General features: G+C 40.3%; 1 protein-coding gene across 11 annotated transcripts in view; it reads right to left on the bottom strand.

Annotated features, from left to right (window-relative positions):
• Positions 1-15,349, bottom strand: part of ATXN2 (ataxin 2) — a 57,341-nt gene that overhangs the window by 8,101 nt on the left and 33,891 nt on the right. For all 11 annotated transcript variants that reach the window (XR_012676435.1, XM_075167640.1, XM_075167639.1 and 8 more), the window contains 4 exons: positions 13,821-14,005; positions 13,066-13,198; positions 3,045-3,190; positions 1,975-2,202 (listed from right to left, as the gene is read on the bottom strand). Coding sequence is in view for 10 of the 11 variants with exons in the window: in XM_075167640.1 (XP_075023741.1) it covers positions 1,975-2,202; positions 3,045-3,190; positions 13,066-13,198; positions 13,821-14,005 (692 nt within the window). In the remaining variant the exon portion in view is untranslated. The remainder of the gene's footprint in view (positions 1-1,974; positions 2,203-3,044; positions 3,191-13,065; positions 13,199-13,820; positions 14,006-15,349) is intronic.

Raw genomic sequence — 15,349 nt, 5'->3', positions numbered from 1 at the left:
AACTGAAATTCCTACTACACGGTATTTCAGAATTGTGTTCAGAAGCTGGAAATGAGGCTGCTAAGAAACTATTAAATCCAGCAATTAGTTTCCCCACAATGGAATAATTACATGCATTTAAAATTTCTTACAGAACTGTAGTTATTCCTTCATCAGAGATTTTTGAGGGAACTACTTCATTTTGAAAACTCAGTTTGGTGTAAATATTATGGATTATAGATTGTAGTTTTCATCCTAAAAAAACTACAGCAGAAGAGACTGCTGTAAAAGTCAAGAGTAAGGCAGGCTTTGCCTGCGATTGCTAAAAAATCCTGACTGAGCAGTCAGTTCTGACTAGAAGTTGCATCTGATTTGCTTTAGCGAGGTTTGCTTATTAAGTGCTTGGCACACAGAAAGGAAGGCAATGGTCGCATCCTATAGCGCAGGCATGGGCCTGGCCATGACGTGTACAGCACAATTCGTGTACAGTTTTACCTTTAAGCTGACCTTAACACAAACATGTTTCATGTTTCAAGGCACGGCACTGAACATGCCACTAACCCAGGCGCTTGCAGCAAGACCCTTCCGTAGGGTTGCATGCAAGGCACCTCAAGAAGCTCTACAATCTAGGCATTCACACCAGTGCCATCACACCAGAGCGGAGCAAGTATCTTGTTTCTGGCAGAAACCAGAGCCTGGGAGGACACGGCAAGATGCCGCAGCAGTAGTCAAGTTTGGACATCCTCTCCTTATCCTCCCACAGTACAAAAGCAGAGAAATTAAAAGCCTAACGGAATTAAAAAGCTAAAAACTCAACATCAGTAAAACAATTCCTAAGTAACTATTAATTCATGGGCTTAACTGACTGTTCCAGGGACCAAAGCAAAGATTTTATCAGAATTCTGCAAGGGACTGGACACCTATTAGACTAACCTCCCTAATTGCAGTTAGTCATGATATCCCAAACTATTGTTAACCTGTATGAGAAAGCATAAGCCAGACACCGAGTTCTTGGTCTGCAGAAGAAATTGTGCAGTCAAATTACTGATTATTCGTCCGTTCGTTGACAAAGCACACTAAATCCATGGGATTCAGTAAACGTCAGAAAATATTTGTAACGCTGCTTTACGCAGAGCTCTTGACTAATCAATCATGTGCTTCCCTTCCCAAAATCCTTTTTTCAGTGAGTTGACCGCAAGAGAGCAGTTAAGAGAAGTGGGTTTCTGATCCTGAACCAAGGACTGTTGTCAAGTTGCCCAACAATCATCGGGGATCTCCTGCATAAGCAGTTCATTTAGAACCACACACAGACACATACACACACACACGCAGTTTTCTTTCAGCAAGGATTGTCTTGCAGTCATCTGAATTGAATCTCACCTATCTCCCACTGCAGTGCCTTGCTACTCCCTACTAATCCTGTGTAATATCCTTTATTGGATGCACTTGTATAAATTTGACTACAATGCAGAGCCTAAAACTGCCACCAAAAGCAGCAATTCAGCCTTCCTCCACTCAGCTCTCACCTCCGACCTTTCTGTATGCCAGCTCTTCCTGTGATCATGCAGTGAACCTGAGTAGTGAACTGATTTGACTGAGAAATAGCCTAAAATGGGGGTAGGGGAGGCACACTTCAGCTGAATCACGTTCCCAGTCTGGTTTGCTGCATGGCCAAACAGTTCTGTGAGCAGAATGGTGGGGCAGGACAAGGATGGGAGCCGGGAACTGGGAAGAGAGCTCAATTTCTTTCAGTAGCAGTGCCACCTTAAGATGTCTTCATTAAACTACAGTTGTAGATGCACTGGGTGTTGGAAGCTGAGGTCCAAATATCTTGTAAAATTCTAAATAAAGGCAATGTACAGACAGAAACCTAAATAACACAACAGGTAGTCTGTGCTGAGAGGTGACAGAATGGAAATCACTTCAGCAGGCCCAACTGTCCTAACTTTGTGGCATTAAGACATTTAGTCTTGAAGGTTGTTAAACTGTGTTTACCTGGGGGACATGGGCCATGTGTGGCGGATTGGTATATGCAGGTTGAACATGGGAGGGATGAATGGTGAAGACTGTTTGTTGTGCTGTAGGAAAACTATTTTGTGGAGACTGCGTATTGGAGCCTGGCGTCATGGAAGGTGGGGTTGGAGCTAGACCTGCGTGGTAAATTGCCGACTGCTGTTGCGGGTTTGCCAGGTGGAGTGCCTGAGCAGCCTGGTGCTGATGATGCTGCAACAAAGGATAAAAGATCATTTAGGTTATGGTCTAGAAGCGAGACACATTTATTCTGTAAAGGTTTGCAAAACTGCTCTCGATAGTGAATCTTTTAAGCGGCAAATCTAAGGATCACCACACCTCTGGTCATGAGGAAACTCATTTCAATGCCACCAGGCTCATTTTCTCCTTGCACTACAAAGTCATGGGAGCCTGGAAAATGGAACCTAGACTGACAGGTGAAAACAAGGAGAGCCTGCAACCGCGGGGCTGGATATACTTCACAGTTGCACTTAGCAGCCCAAAGTTATTACCAGTAGGTAACTAAGGCATGCAGCACTAGCATGAGGCCTATTTTGTTTTCAGCTGCTTGTCTTTGATGAAATACAATCAAATGCTTCTCAGCATTTATCTGCTACTTCCAGTTGTAACCCCACTTATATTAAAGCTCTGACAAAATTATCATCCTTCCTTAATCGTAACACGGAAACAAGCTGTACCTCGTCCCCCGTGAAGAGGGAGAAATGAATGGTTGGACTCCGATATTGGTTCTTACTAAGGAAAAGGGACTGCCCCAAGTTTCCCTCTAGCTTATTTAACAAACTATGTCACAAGCCTACCACCTTTGAGTTCTAGCCACTGCAAGCAGAGAAAAATTAAGTTATATAGCTCTACTTCGTTCCTTCCAGAAAACAGAGGGCTGCCACATGCAGTTCTCTTGGGCAACTGCTCCATCTTACCATTCTTCTTCTCAAAGAAATCAATGTATCGATGTCAAGCATCAGACTGATGCGACACCTTCCAGCAGAGCGTGTTAAATACAATTTAAAGACATTCACTCCCTTGAGTTCTGTTACCTGCACGGGGCTAGGAGCAGGGTGGCTTCCAGCATGTTGGCTTTGCTGCTGGCCAGTTGGTGTGGCAGAAGGCTGAGGATGCGGAGGATGCGGATGCAGGGTAGCATTAGGGTGGGCATACTGCTGAGCAAGTGAGCCAGTGGAAACTAGGATGAAAAAGAAGAATATTTAACAGCAGATACAGAACATGCATCTCATCAAGTCACCATGTGCACTCGAAGATTTCGCTATATCTCAAACATACTGCAAACATATTCCCTCCCCCTTCTAAAAAAAAATATTTATCTTGCAAATAGCTGAGTATCTTACCTTGCTTTTGTGTAGTTTGGTTTTGCAGGAAAGTCTATAAATAACCATAATTAGACAGTTCATCTTCCCTAGTTTGACAATGTAACAGATACTACATATAAAAAAGCAGTACTTCATCTTTTGTTTTGTCAAACAGACCAGTTTAAAATATCAAATTTATAATTTTCATACAATTTAGTTTTTCCTAAAATATACTTTTCAAAGGTGTTACAAGCCATTTTTATTTCCACCATCCAAAAAATTCTTTGGCCTTATACCTGGCTAACCTCACCATGCTACTCTTCTGGAAATTGCTCACAGTACAGTCAGTGTAAAGTATATACACTGCATGTATGCTTAAGAGCTATAGGGACACACAGTATATACATAACAGCTGAGAAAACTGAGGCTGCTTGAACATCAAATTTTTGCTGAAGTCAGTATCTTGCACTAAAATAACGAATCTTTCTTTCCTCTCCTCTCAAGGGAGGGGTGTTTTCTGGATCACCACCATTCTGTGAGCTTCTCAACACTGCTATGAAATTCTTAATTCCTTGAAACAGTAGCAAATAAGGTACAAAATTCCAAAAAAGGAAAAAACTTAACAACATAAAACTTTCACACCAGTGAAACCACATCTGTTGCTACAGCCATACCAGTCTCCAACAACAAACTAATATCAACAAGTCCCTCCTTGAGGAGTCCTGCCCTGTTCTGCCTCAAAACGGGCCACACAAAATCGTTTTTGGTTTTGTGGGTTTTTTTGTTTTGTTGGGGGTTTTGGGGTTTTTTTTTGGTTTGTTTGTTTTTTGTTTGTTTGCTTGTTTGGTTTTTTTTTACTTCTGAGGGAATCTAAGAAAGTATGAAAAGCCATAACGATAGCAAGTCTTCCTTTAAACACAAAGCAAGCAACCAGAAAGCAAGACCCTAAGAAAATGAAGATGCTTTGCCTATTCCCCCCTATTGCTTTTAGAACTTGTGCAACAACCAGTCCACAGTTTGCAACTACACTTCTGCATGTGACAACGCGCACTACTCTCTCCAATACTACAGCTTGTCAAGACTGAGGCTAGTTTTGCTGACAATAGTGCTAAGAGACAGACAGTCAAAGCAAACTATCAACCTGCTCCTGAATCTGTTCCCTGCAACTGTTCCTTATTGGTTCTGGTACCTTTTTTTAAATTAATTACTGCTTACTATCTATCGGGTTACAGCTTTTTGTAATGGGGTTTGTATTACATGAGAACTTGATGGCCAATGAAGTGCCTGTCTGCAGCATCCCTTTAGAAGTGATGGGTTTTCTGGTGGTGTTTTCTTGCCCCAGCAAACAAACCTGAAAAGCAGGGCACAGGGAGAAGCCTGGAGTGCAACTGTGACGCTGCAACCACCTGCCCTGTGTAGTCACGGCTGGTGAGGTGTGTTACCTCTCTTTTGCAAGTAACTCTTTGCTGCAGCTTATGCAGAGTTTCACTGTGCTGGGCTCCAAGTACATGAGTACACAGAACTGCCTGAGTGTATATAAAGGATGAAAGACAAGATGGGTGGAGAAAACGGACAAAAATGTAGCTGCATCTGAAAGCACAATACTATTCAGCAAAAGCAAGTCTCAAAAGGACAGCAACCCCACTGTACTCTATTAACCAGTCCTAACACACTACTACCCTGTGCAAGTACTTGTTTTCCTCCAGTTTGTTTTGCTATAAAGCTTACAAATACTAGTTCTAAAATATTCAAACTCACTATAATACATACAGACAGTATCTTTTTTTGGCTAATTGAGATTCTTCTCCCCTGTACAGGCCACTATGAAGGTCTCTCCTTTATAAAATAACTGCCTACCACATTTAACTTAATCCCACCCTGCTGTCTTGAAAGCTCTATTAAATCTTCACTGAGCAAATGGTCCAACAGTGATGTGCACTACAGTTTCAGGCTATTAACGCAGATGAACATCACACCCATTTGTATCCCTAAATTCTTGCAGTTTAAGTTGATCCTAACATACTTAGGCATAAGCATGTAAATGTACTTAGGCCTGAGCGTACAAGCATACTGATACACTATGAGCGTTTCTGATTGAGAGGGGTTTTGAAAACACCTCGGTATTTTCTACGCACACTGGCAAAACTACCAGTACCTTCTGCCACAGCACTTCGTTACTCTTTCAAATGCAAGAAAAGTCTTTTTTTTCATATCACTATGAAAATTTATTTTGCAGCAGCATCTCAACCATGCTTCTATTTGACTTTCAACCACCGCTCCTTCTTACAAGGACTACTTGAAAATTATCCATGGAAACACCCATCATTTTTACAGTATGAAGTTTACGGTTTCCTACAGTAGGAAAATTTCTCAACCTCATTATTATACAACACTCTGAAGAGGGCCAGAAGTTATTATCTCCGTCAAAGTAATAGAAATAAATGCATAGAGGGATTGACTTGTTTGCCAAAGGGCATGCTACCAGAAATCTTCCTCAGCTCTCATCCCACTGCCTCAGCCGCAGAGCTGGCACACCTGACTACAAATTAACTTCAACTCCATTCAAAAGAGGTTTTAAAATGTATATGAAAATTAATTCCAAGTTGTAAGATATTCAAGGCTTCCCACATCCTGCCACATTACTTGTTAAGAGCCCCCGAAATAATGTGGTACTCCCTTAAACCATTTGTGCAATTCATCTTTCATTCTTTATAGCCGAGAGAATAATAAACTAAGTTATTCTGAAGCAGATATATTATACAATAAAACTTCACAATGAAGAATTTCTCTCTTAAGAAACCAATTAAACCGAGGAATAGTACCCTAAAGAACAGATACAGAAGCAGGAGGGAGGATCAAGTTCTTGTCATAGTAGCAGCTCTCTCATAGCCTTCTAATATCTTTTATCCATAGCTTTGCATTTAAAGCACCAGATTTTTTTACATTGAAGAATTTTTATTTGCCTAGCTTCTCTTCTCTCCCATTTTGTCTTTAACAAATTACTCTAATAAGCTCTACAAGTTTGGTTAAAACTAGTTCAGATGCTGCTGCAAATTATGTTTTAATAGTAATATTAAAAGCGTCTTTCAAAAAATGTTACGGGGACACTTATCTAAATCCTGTACAGACACTGCATACAAATCAAGAAGGGTTCAGGACAAGTGGCAGCAAGTCTGAAACACGTGCACAGATCTTTGTTAGTTCAAACCCAGAGTTCAAACTTCAACTCTAGAAATGTTTTCCATGTTTAGCTAGTGCAATTAATACTTCCTGACAAATCAATGAAATCTATGAGATCAGCAAGCCTGTGAAAGAAGTCTTGCAAAACAGTCATGAGAAATTCACCTGCTTAGCCATAACTAAAGCACTTTTACTGTGACGTTTTTCAAGAATTTTTGCCTGTTCATCAAAGCAGCTCACTACACATATCAAATAGCAAACAAGATAAGACAGGAGGTGGGGAAAAAAAAAAAATCACCAATTATCCAACATTTTCCCCCATTGTCAGTACTTTGGAGATTTTCCAAATGGCCACCTAGTATCCAAGAAAGTGTTGAGAAAGCTCTAGGAAAGGACAAAACAGCTCTGTGTATCTCCTTGCTGCAAGAAACCTCAGCTCAGTCCAGCAGAAATACATTGTTTTTCTCACCCTTTATGCCTTATGTTCCTCTCCCCAAGAAATACTCCCTGGGCTAACCTGCTTCACTTCAGCATCTTTTTCATCATGTTGTTTCCTAACATGTAATATTTAACTGCACTAACCTTGCAGGGATACACAGTGAAGATAAGTAATTCAGTAATGAAGTGAGCAAAAATATCAGATGGATTGAATTACTGAATTCAACTCTACAAAAGTGCAACCCATTTTTCTGAGAGGTGAACAAGTAGTAGCCACCAAACCCACAGAAGGAGCTGAAATCAAAAGAGGTCAGAGCAGCAGAAATCAAGCAGAACTCCCAGCTACAAGGGTATATGCAAAAACCATATAATGTAATTTCGTATTTTCCCTGGTAGGAATTTCAATGCTGCCAATGGTGGTCATCGTTGGTCATCGTCCAAAGATGCACTTGAAGAGCCTATTTTCAAGAACTGACCAGTGAACAAACTTCAAAACTATTGCCAGACCCAGTAAGATGGTGAGGATAACTACATTTAAAAGACCTGAATGGTAGGAAGCAAAGAAATAGCAAATGTTTCTTTCATAATACAAACATTTAAAGAAGTCATTTTACACAGGTAGAGCGGACTTCACTTAAAAGATTATCCACGAAAGGAACGAGCTTATTAGTTATTTCAGTGCACCAAACCAAGACGCATGAAAACAGGACAGGTCAGCATCCTGCAACACTAGTTCACACAGAACCATTTCTGTACAAGAAACACAGGAAGTCTGTTCCAGAAGAGATTTTTGGAGAACAAGTGGTATTTCTCACATCCCTCTTGCATGAGCTAACTCAAAAAACCCCAGAACAGTGCCTGGCATAGGCTGCATGGACTTGCAGACAGACACAGCAACAAGTCTCACTGCAGGACAGGAGCATGTTTGAAAATACCCTGAAACTGCAGTCCTCCTTTCCCATGTCTTGGGTGACAACTACAGTTCATCCTGCAACACCCCACTTCCCCCCAAAAACAGCTTTGTTATCCACCTTTCCCTGTACACGCACGCAACTGAAGTCTGTATTAGCTGTTGTGTACGGAGAGTATGGAGAACACCAGCCCCTCTCCCATCGCCTACACCGAGGCAGGGGCACCGGAGCCAGGTAACGTAACTGATAACGTTCACCCGCCAAGGGGGAAGCATCCGATGCGACACACCGGCCAGGAGCCCTCATCTAGTCACCCTCTTCAGAACGACGACTGCTTTCCTTCAGTGGCACCCAAGTAACTCCACAGAAAGTTTCCTTCACCTCAGCTGCAACTCAAGTTATTTCTCCCAGGGGCTCAGAACTTGAGCCACAGCTTTTTAAAGAGATGAGGCACAAGATACTTCTCCTTTTGGGAAGCAGATTAACTTGCCAAGTTTTAAAATCCCATTTGGGCCAGGAAAGAAAGGGCAGTTCACCTAGGTTTTAAGCAGAGGCTATCCACATGCAGCGCTCACTTCTGGTTGCAGATGAAACGACTGGGTAGTGAAGTTAGAGATTATTGGGCATGCAAAATACATTTTAAAAGACTGACAAATCAGCTTCCTGTGGTCATATAAATCTGTTCAACAGCTTCATTGCCCTGTCCATGGAAAGGAACCTTCCTGCGTTTTCCACATACTGGTTTGGTGCAAGGAAACTTGTTCCCTCAACACGTCCCATTCCTTTAACATCTGTTCTTTAGAAAGTGCTTTTCTGTACAATCAAAATTAGTACAAAAAACCCAACTCACTGGCAAAGTAGAAAGAAGGGCCTGTCTCCTTGCTGTATGGTATTTTGGGACATGCTGAATTTGGGAAATAGAAAGGTGAATTAGCCTCTTGCCACGTGCATACTTCCCGTCTTCTGGAAAGGTCAGCATCTTTTTTTTTTTTTTTTTTTTAAGATTGTAGAACCATGCAGATATTTTTATTTACTTAGATGCTATTAGAGCTGGACATTTAGTTTTACAAATGAGTGGAGATGAAACAACACAAGTCTCAGGTAAGCCTTCCTTCTAAACTGTGACACTGAGGTCTTTAGTTCTTAATTAACACAAAAATAAACTTTATGTCAATTAATGGTCTATTACAGTCCACTGTAATAAGAAGGTTAAAACGAAATTACATTAGAACAGAAATTGGCCCCTTGCTTTTTCAGCTATATCACTGTCATTCTGAACAGTTCCAAGACACCTTTGGTGACTGGTTCACTCTTAGTCCCTGGAGAATCCTCTGAAGTTTATATTATATCCACCATTGTACTATCAGGGTAATAGAATTTACTCTACTGCTGAGACAGAAACCAGATAAAGTTAGAGACAACACCAGACCAGTAAAACATATGCAGAAGGGAAAAAGGGAAGGGAGAATGGGAATGAGAGCACAAAAACCAGGAAATGCATCTGTATAAAACCAAGGTCTGGTTTTACACAAGTTTGTTTTTAAACACAAAAGTAAAGTTTTTCAGAGGACTCCAGTTATCTGAAAACACAGGCAATTCAGCTACATGGTAAAACTAACACAAGTTCATTGTCACAGGAATGAATACATCTACTTAGAGAACCAAATTTTCTACAGCACAAGACAAGTTTAGGTCTTTGTGCGACATAGACCAAGCAGTCAAACTGCAAACAGTGGCCAGCAAACTCTACCAGCCCAATGATATCGGTAGCAGGGAGATCACACAGGGCCAACGCTTCCGAGACAGACGGTGTGTTCTGAAACCAACGTGCGGTTCAGCAGGGTAAGAGCGACAACTCCGCGTTCAGGTATGTGCGTGTGGCCGTTAAAGGTGCGTGTACTGCTGTGCTGCAGCAGTGCCTGCGTTTCAGACTTCCCTTGGTAAGGACATCTAAGTGGCTCACGTCTCCAGAAGTTACGAGCTGAAGTGTGTAACAGACGTTTTTATCGTCTGGCTGGTAGATGGGAAGACAGACAGTTGCTTGAACATTGTCCTTCCCAGTTGTGTTTTGAGGGGAAAAACCCAATGATTTAAAACACTCCTCCGTCACATGTTTAGATGGGTCTACTGGTGACCACGCAGCTCAGCTGCTCTGCTTCTCTTGAGCTCTTGTCAACAGCGGGTTGTGAAACAGGACACTGTAAGGACTGGCAAGGAAATCCCAGAAGTGCAGAAATATCCCATTAAACAGCATTAGACAAAAATACTTTTCTTTAAAATGGAAGAGTGCTTATCAACAAGTGCAGGTCACTGTATGTATTCTGGATTCAGCTATCTCTTCACGAGACAGGAAGGAAAACAAAAACCAAACTTTTAGCAGTGAGGGTAGTTCACTTAATGGATCAACAGGCATTTCTCTTCACTGGCAGGCAGTTACTACTTGCCACAGACTTTCAACTTGTCCCAAACCATTAGTGAAGATGGAGTTTCAGATCTCATCAGAAAACATTTCACACCTTAAGAATACTTCATAAGCAGTGCCCCCCAACCCCCACGTCTCAGCGCAGTTGTCCTTGCAGACATCTTCTCTCTACCACATACGCAGGAAAAAAATTGAGTGAATTTTGCAAGAATTATCTCAAAGAAAGCTCTAGTACCTTGATGGATAAAAGGGCAGTATAGCCCACTGAATCCTGATATCAATGGGGGAAGAAATAAGTTTAAAAAATAAATTTTTTTGTTTGTTTTTTTTTTAAAAATCAAATAGTAATTTTAAAGAGCCAAAAGGAAATCTGAGAACTTGTTTGAGCAAGTGCTCCAGAAATCAAAAGCAGCAGTGGTTATTTCACAGGATGTCGTTGTTCTGTACTTTCAAATTAGTTTTAAGACAGGACCAGAATCAAAGTGCATTGGTATATTTAGTTCAAAGATACTGTGGGTAAACTTTAAGATTCCCAAAATACAGAACATAAGTTACGGATACTTTCTTATAGTCACTCAATCAGACGTGAATGATTCCAGCACGTTGTTCTTTAGCAATGTACTCCATAAGCAGCTTATATTTATCACCTTAGACATTTCTACATTTTTCCCAAGCGTTCCCATATCGATAAATGGAAGCTGAAGTGAATACGTTACAGATGGACACATTCTGAGGAAACACAATCCATCTAGGCAAGGTCTTCAAGTACTCAGCACATGGAAGACTTGCAAAAATCTGAATTGAGACAGTGCTGCACTACATCAGAAGTCATTTCATGTGTAGCTAACTGTAAACTTTGTAAGTTAAGGGTACATTTGAGCCAATTCATGTTCACTAAGCAATAAACACGTCTGCGCATGGCAAGAACATACTCTTAAAAAAAGTGTCTCATATGGAATTCATGACCAGCTGGGTTGAATGGTTTCAATAACAAGAATTTCAAGCACTTGATCATTTACTGGGAAGGCGGGAGAATATTTAGAAGAGTCACCAAGTACCTACTTGAAAGAACACAGGAGGACATACAATTTCTGTTAAATTAGGTGCTCTTGGAAAAGTAATATTTAATTACATGGCAGGAAATACCAAAGAATTCTAAAGTTTGACCCAACTTAGTTGTCTGCACTGGTAGGTAGTCACATACCTACAATAGACAAGCTGCAAAAACAACACAAAATGAGATCTAACAGCTGTGAGTTAGAGTATCAGTGAAAAAACTATACAGACATCTGATCAAAGCCAAACAAGGGAACCGGCTTGTACTTCAATGCTGTAGAACCCACAGGTTACAGAAGATAAGGATGGTGCACAATGGGAAATTGCTAGGAAGTCACATGCAACCATTTTGAATCAAATCTCAGATTATCTCACGTTTGGTTTTATTTTAATTAGGATTTGAGAGGGAGTTTTCACCAATAAAGGTCTGAAAGCCTTTGATGATTCATTTTATCGGAATTCTATTTAATCTAATGAAAAAGCAAACAGAAGATCTGTTTACATGGTCACCTCAAGCACAAGAGTTGAAAAGATCAAAGCAATACAATTAGCAAGGACCTGTGAGAGAGAGACTTAATCTCTACAAGTAACTTCCATTTTAGCTTCAGCACAAATGAGCTGAAATGTTCTTCCTCCAAGTGTCAAAGGTTTCTCTATTATTTTTGTTTCTTAGCTATGTTACCATACCACTGCAGAGATCTGAAAGGATGTTTTCAGATGGGTAAGACACAGACTTTTTAAAATCAGAATAAATTTCACACTAAACTTCAGATTCTTAGTCTTGTAAGTTTTCATGACACATCATGGACTTCCATTAAGCAGCAGTGAAAAACTAAGCACCGGAAAACATACAAAGATGTCTAAAGGTAGAGAAAATCTTTTATTAGAATCTAAGTCAATAATATAAGTGACCCAATAAAAGTCTTCCTCAGATGCTATAACAAGTATTGAAATGCCACGTTTTCAAGAGACCATCTGCTGTTTTGACATTTTATGACAATTTCCAAGCCTTCTAGCAACCTTGATTCTACCTCTTTCAATAGCATGTTTTGCAGTGAGGTTTTTCCTCTGAATTGGGCATTGATTTATCATACATTTATAACGCTTTAGAAGTTCTTTCACATTTTACTTTGTAACAAGGTAAACCACATTTTCAGCACTTCACTGTTAAGTGAAATACGCCCATCTGATAATGCTGGAGACTAATTGTCAAAGTCAGAGCAATACATGAGCTGTTTCATATACTTATTCTTGACTTACCAAAAAAGAAAGGTAAGCAACACATGTTTTATTTTGCTTAAACAGCAGTGTTCATACTGTTAATAATGCTAGTAGTATCATAAAGACAGCATTTCACTAGTTGTCAGAACTAAAGTCAAGTTTTGAAACTGAGGTCATAGCCTTGCAATAAAACAAGTCCTAATTATTATCAAGAAACAATCAAGGGATGTTGTGTCAAGAGCATCAAGAGAACTTGAACAAACTTCTTTCAGCAGATATTCTTTAGCAGCTCCCAGGTTGAAATTTCATCTTGGTCACTGGCATCCTACTGAAATCAGCATACTTGAGTTTTCATTTTAACCAGGTGGCTCAGTTTTCAATGCTCTGCTCATCATCTTATGAAATATAAACCACATCTACTGGTGTAATCTGAATGATACCCATGTTTGAAGCTTGAGATTAAATACATCCCTGCACAACATAAGAACTTAAAAAGTTACATATAACACAAAACGTTTCCTACCATACATAGCATGCGTCTGTTCATGCGCACCATACTGTGTTGCAGAAGAAGATACTAAACCAGGCTGTGCGTGTGTTGGTGGTGCCATCATTCTAGCGTTGCCCTGTATTACAGGGCTATAAACATGAGGATGCTGCATTCAACAGAAATAAGAAAACAGACAGTTAATTGGGGGACCATTACAAAGAAACTAGTGCCATCTAAACAATAATTATGTATTTAGAAACAGCAGTAGCTTGGCCTTACTAAAATGCAGAGCAAACTAAAGATTTCATACTATCACAATTATCCCAAGTGTTTCTAAAAATTTAAGGACATTTTCTGCAGTGGGCTAGAAACTGACAAAAAGCATTGGCATATCTCATTTTTGCCACTCTAATAATGTAGTAAGCTTATATATGTAATTATATATATATTTATCCTATTACATATGTATATTTAAAAGCCTTTATATATAAGAGGAGTACACCAAATAGTTTATTTTTAGAACACATCACTAGGAGATGTCCTGGCCGTGACCTGAAAGGAGTTGTTCAAAGAGCTGAAAAGGTAATATCACTAATAAATGCCAGCTTCTAAACTGATCTTAAAATTTGTTACACAAAATTTGAAGCACATTACAACACCACCAAGTATGCTCCAGACACAGAAACTGCTCAGAGTGACCTCTCACGACTGGGAACAATAGGGTATTTAGGGCCGAACCACTTAATTTTTCTGTTTTTACTTCTCACATACGCTAAAAGGACTCTTACCTGGGACTGGTAGTGTGGCACATGCTGCACAAGAGGCTGATTAGGAAACTGTTGGGGACTATATGCAACATATTGTGTTGAATAAGCAGGTGGTGTAGCTACAATTGGAGGGCCTGCTGCTGAGGCAGGATGCATCATGGTGCTCTGATGATGTTGGTCTTGCCGTTGCTGTGGCATATTTGGTACTAGAAAGCAAAAAGTGCCTCACATTAGAAACACAGGACAAAGAGTGACAATCTTCCTGAAAGGTTTTACATTACAATGTCACTGTGACCAAGTGGAATATCCTCACCCCTCACCTTTAAGCACATATTAGAGCTCTATCAAAAAGGAACAGCACGAAAAGGAGTTCCTCCAAGAAACATTTGATTTTCATCACTGCCTTTGAGCCATGTATACGGCCACAAACCCAGGCCTGCTTTTTTTGTGAAGGAAGGAAGAAAGGTGGAGGGAGAGAAAGACTGACAAGAATCAGTAATGGAAGAGAAAGGTTGTATCAGGATACCTACATTAATCAAATTTGATCCTGTCCCCTTCAAAAGGCTTAATTCACCCTCTATGGGAACTACTCAGCAACTGTTCCATCAGCTGGAAAGCTGAGTCTGTTAAAATTACTTGTGCTTATGGCTGAGGAGAGCAGAATAAAAGGTCTCCACGCAGCCGCAATTTGAGGTATTCGCATCTTTTAAGCTCTGTGCTACCCCTCAGGGTAGCATAAAGCAACTTTTAGGTCACAGTCAACACTGAAGGGGACAAGTCAACCTATAAGAAAAAGAGGAGCAGGAATAAGAGGGAAGAAAGATTAAGAAAGCAGAGCATTGTAGTGTGGGACTACCTGAGCTATCCTGGTAAGACGACCAACCGAACCACAGCAGCAAGGCACTCAGAACAAACTAATTCAGCCTACTAAGCAACAGGGCATGAGAGTTCAAGAGAGCTCCAGCTTGCTGCAGTGAGACTGCAACTAGTAACTACGCTAACTCAAGCACCTGTAAACTCCACTGCAGTGTGCAATGTAGACAGACCCCTTAGAGAGAGGAAAGGAGGGAAATGTTGAAGATGTCAGTAAATTCACTCAAGGATGATTGTATTTACGCTGTAAATCAACAATAGAAAAGAGTAAATACAGGACGCAACTTGAACAGCGTAAAGGCACTGAACTTTAACCCATGCAGCTCCTTCAGGACTATGCTGCACACAGAATGGATATGCAGAAAATAATGAAACTTAAAAAAGCAATTCAGAATAGGAGAGCGGCCTCACACAGCAAGTGAGTACACAGCAATATATTTCTGATTAAAACAATCAGTGTTACCAATCAAAAGATTTCATGAGTCAGGCCACAGTAAAGTTAGTGTGTTTTAAAATCGAAATACATTGCAGATTTTTGTCTTCCCTACATTCATAAAGGCTACTTGTTTATTTCTAAAGAGCAGAACTGCTCTTTTAAACAATTTCCTCCTCCAGTGACTGGAGCTGCAGCACTGGAACCTATCATCATGAACCACTGTATAAAATTGCAAGAAAGC

Source organism: Calonectris borealis, chromosome 18 (genome assembly GCF_964195595.1).
Source record: "Calonectris borealis chromosome 18, bCalBor7.hap1.2, whole genome shotgun sequence".
In the NCBI taxonomy this organism is placed as follows: Eukaryota; Metazoa; Chordata; class Aves; order Procellariiformes; family Procellariidae; genus Calonectris; species Calonectris borealis.
This window is presented reverse-complemented; position numbering and strand designations above follow the sequence as displayed.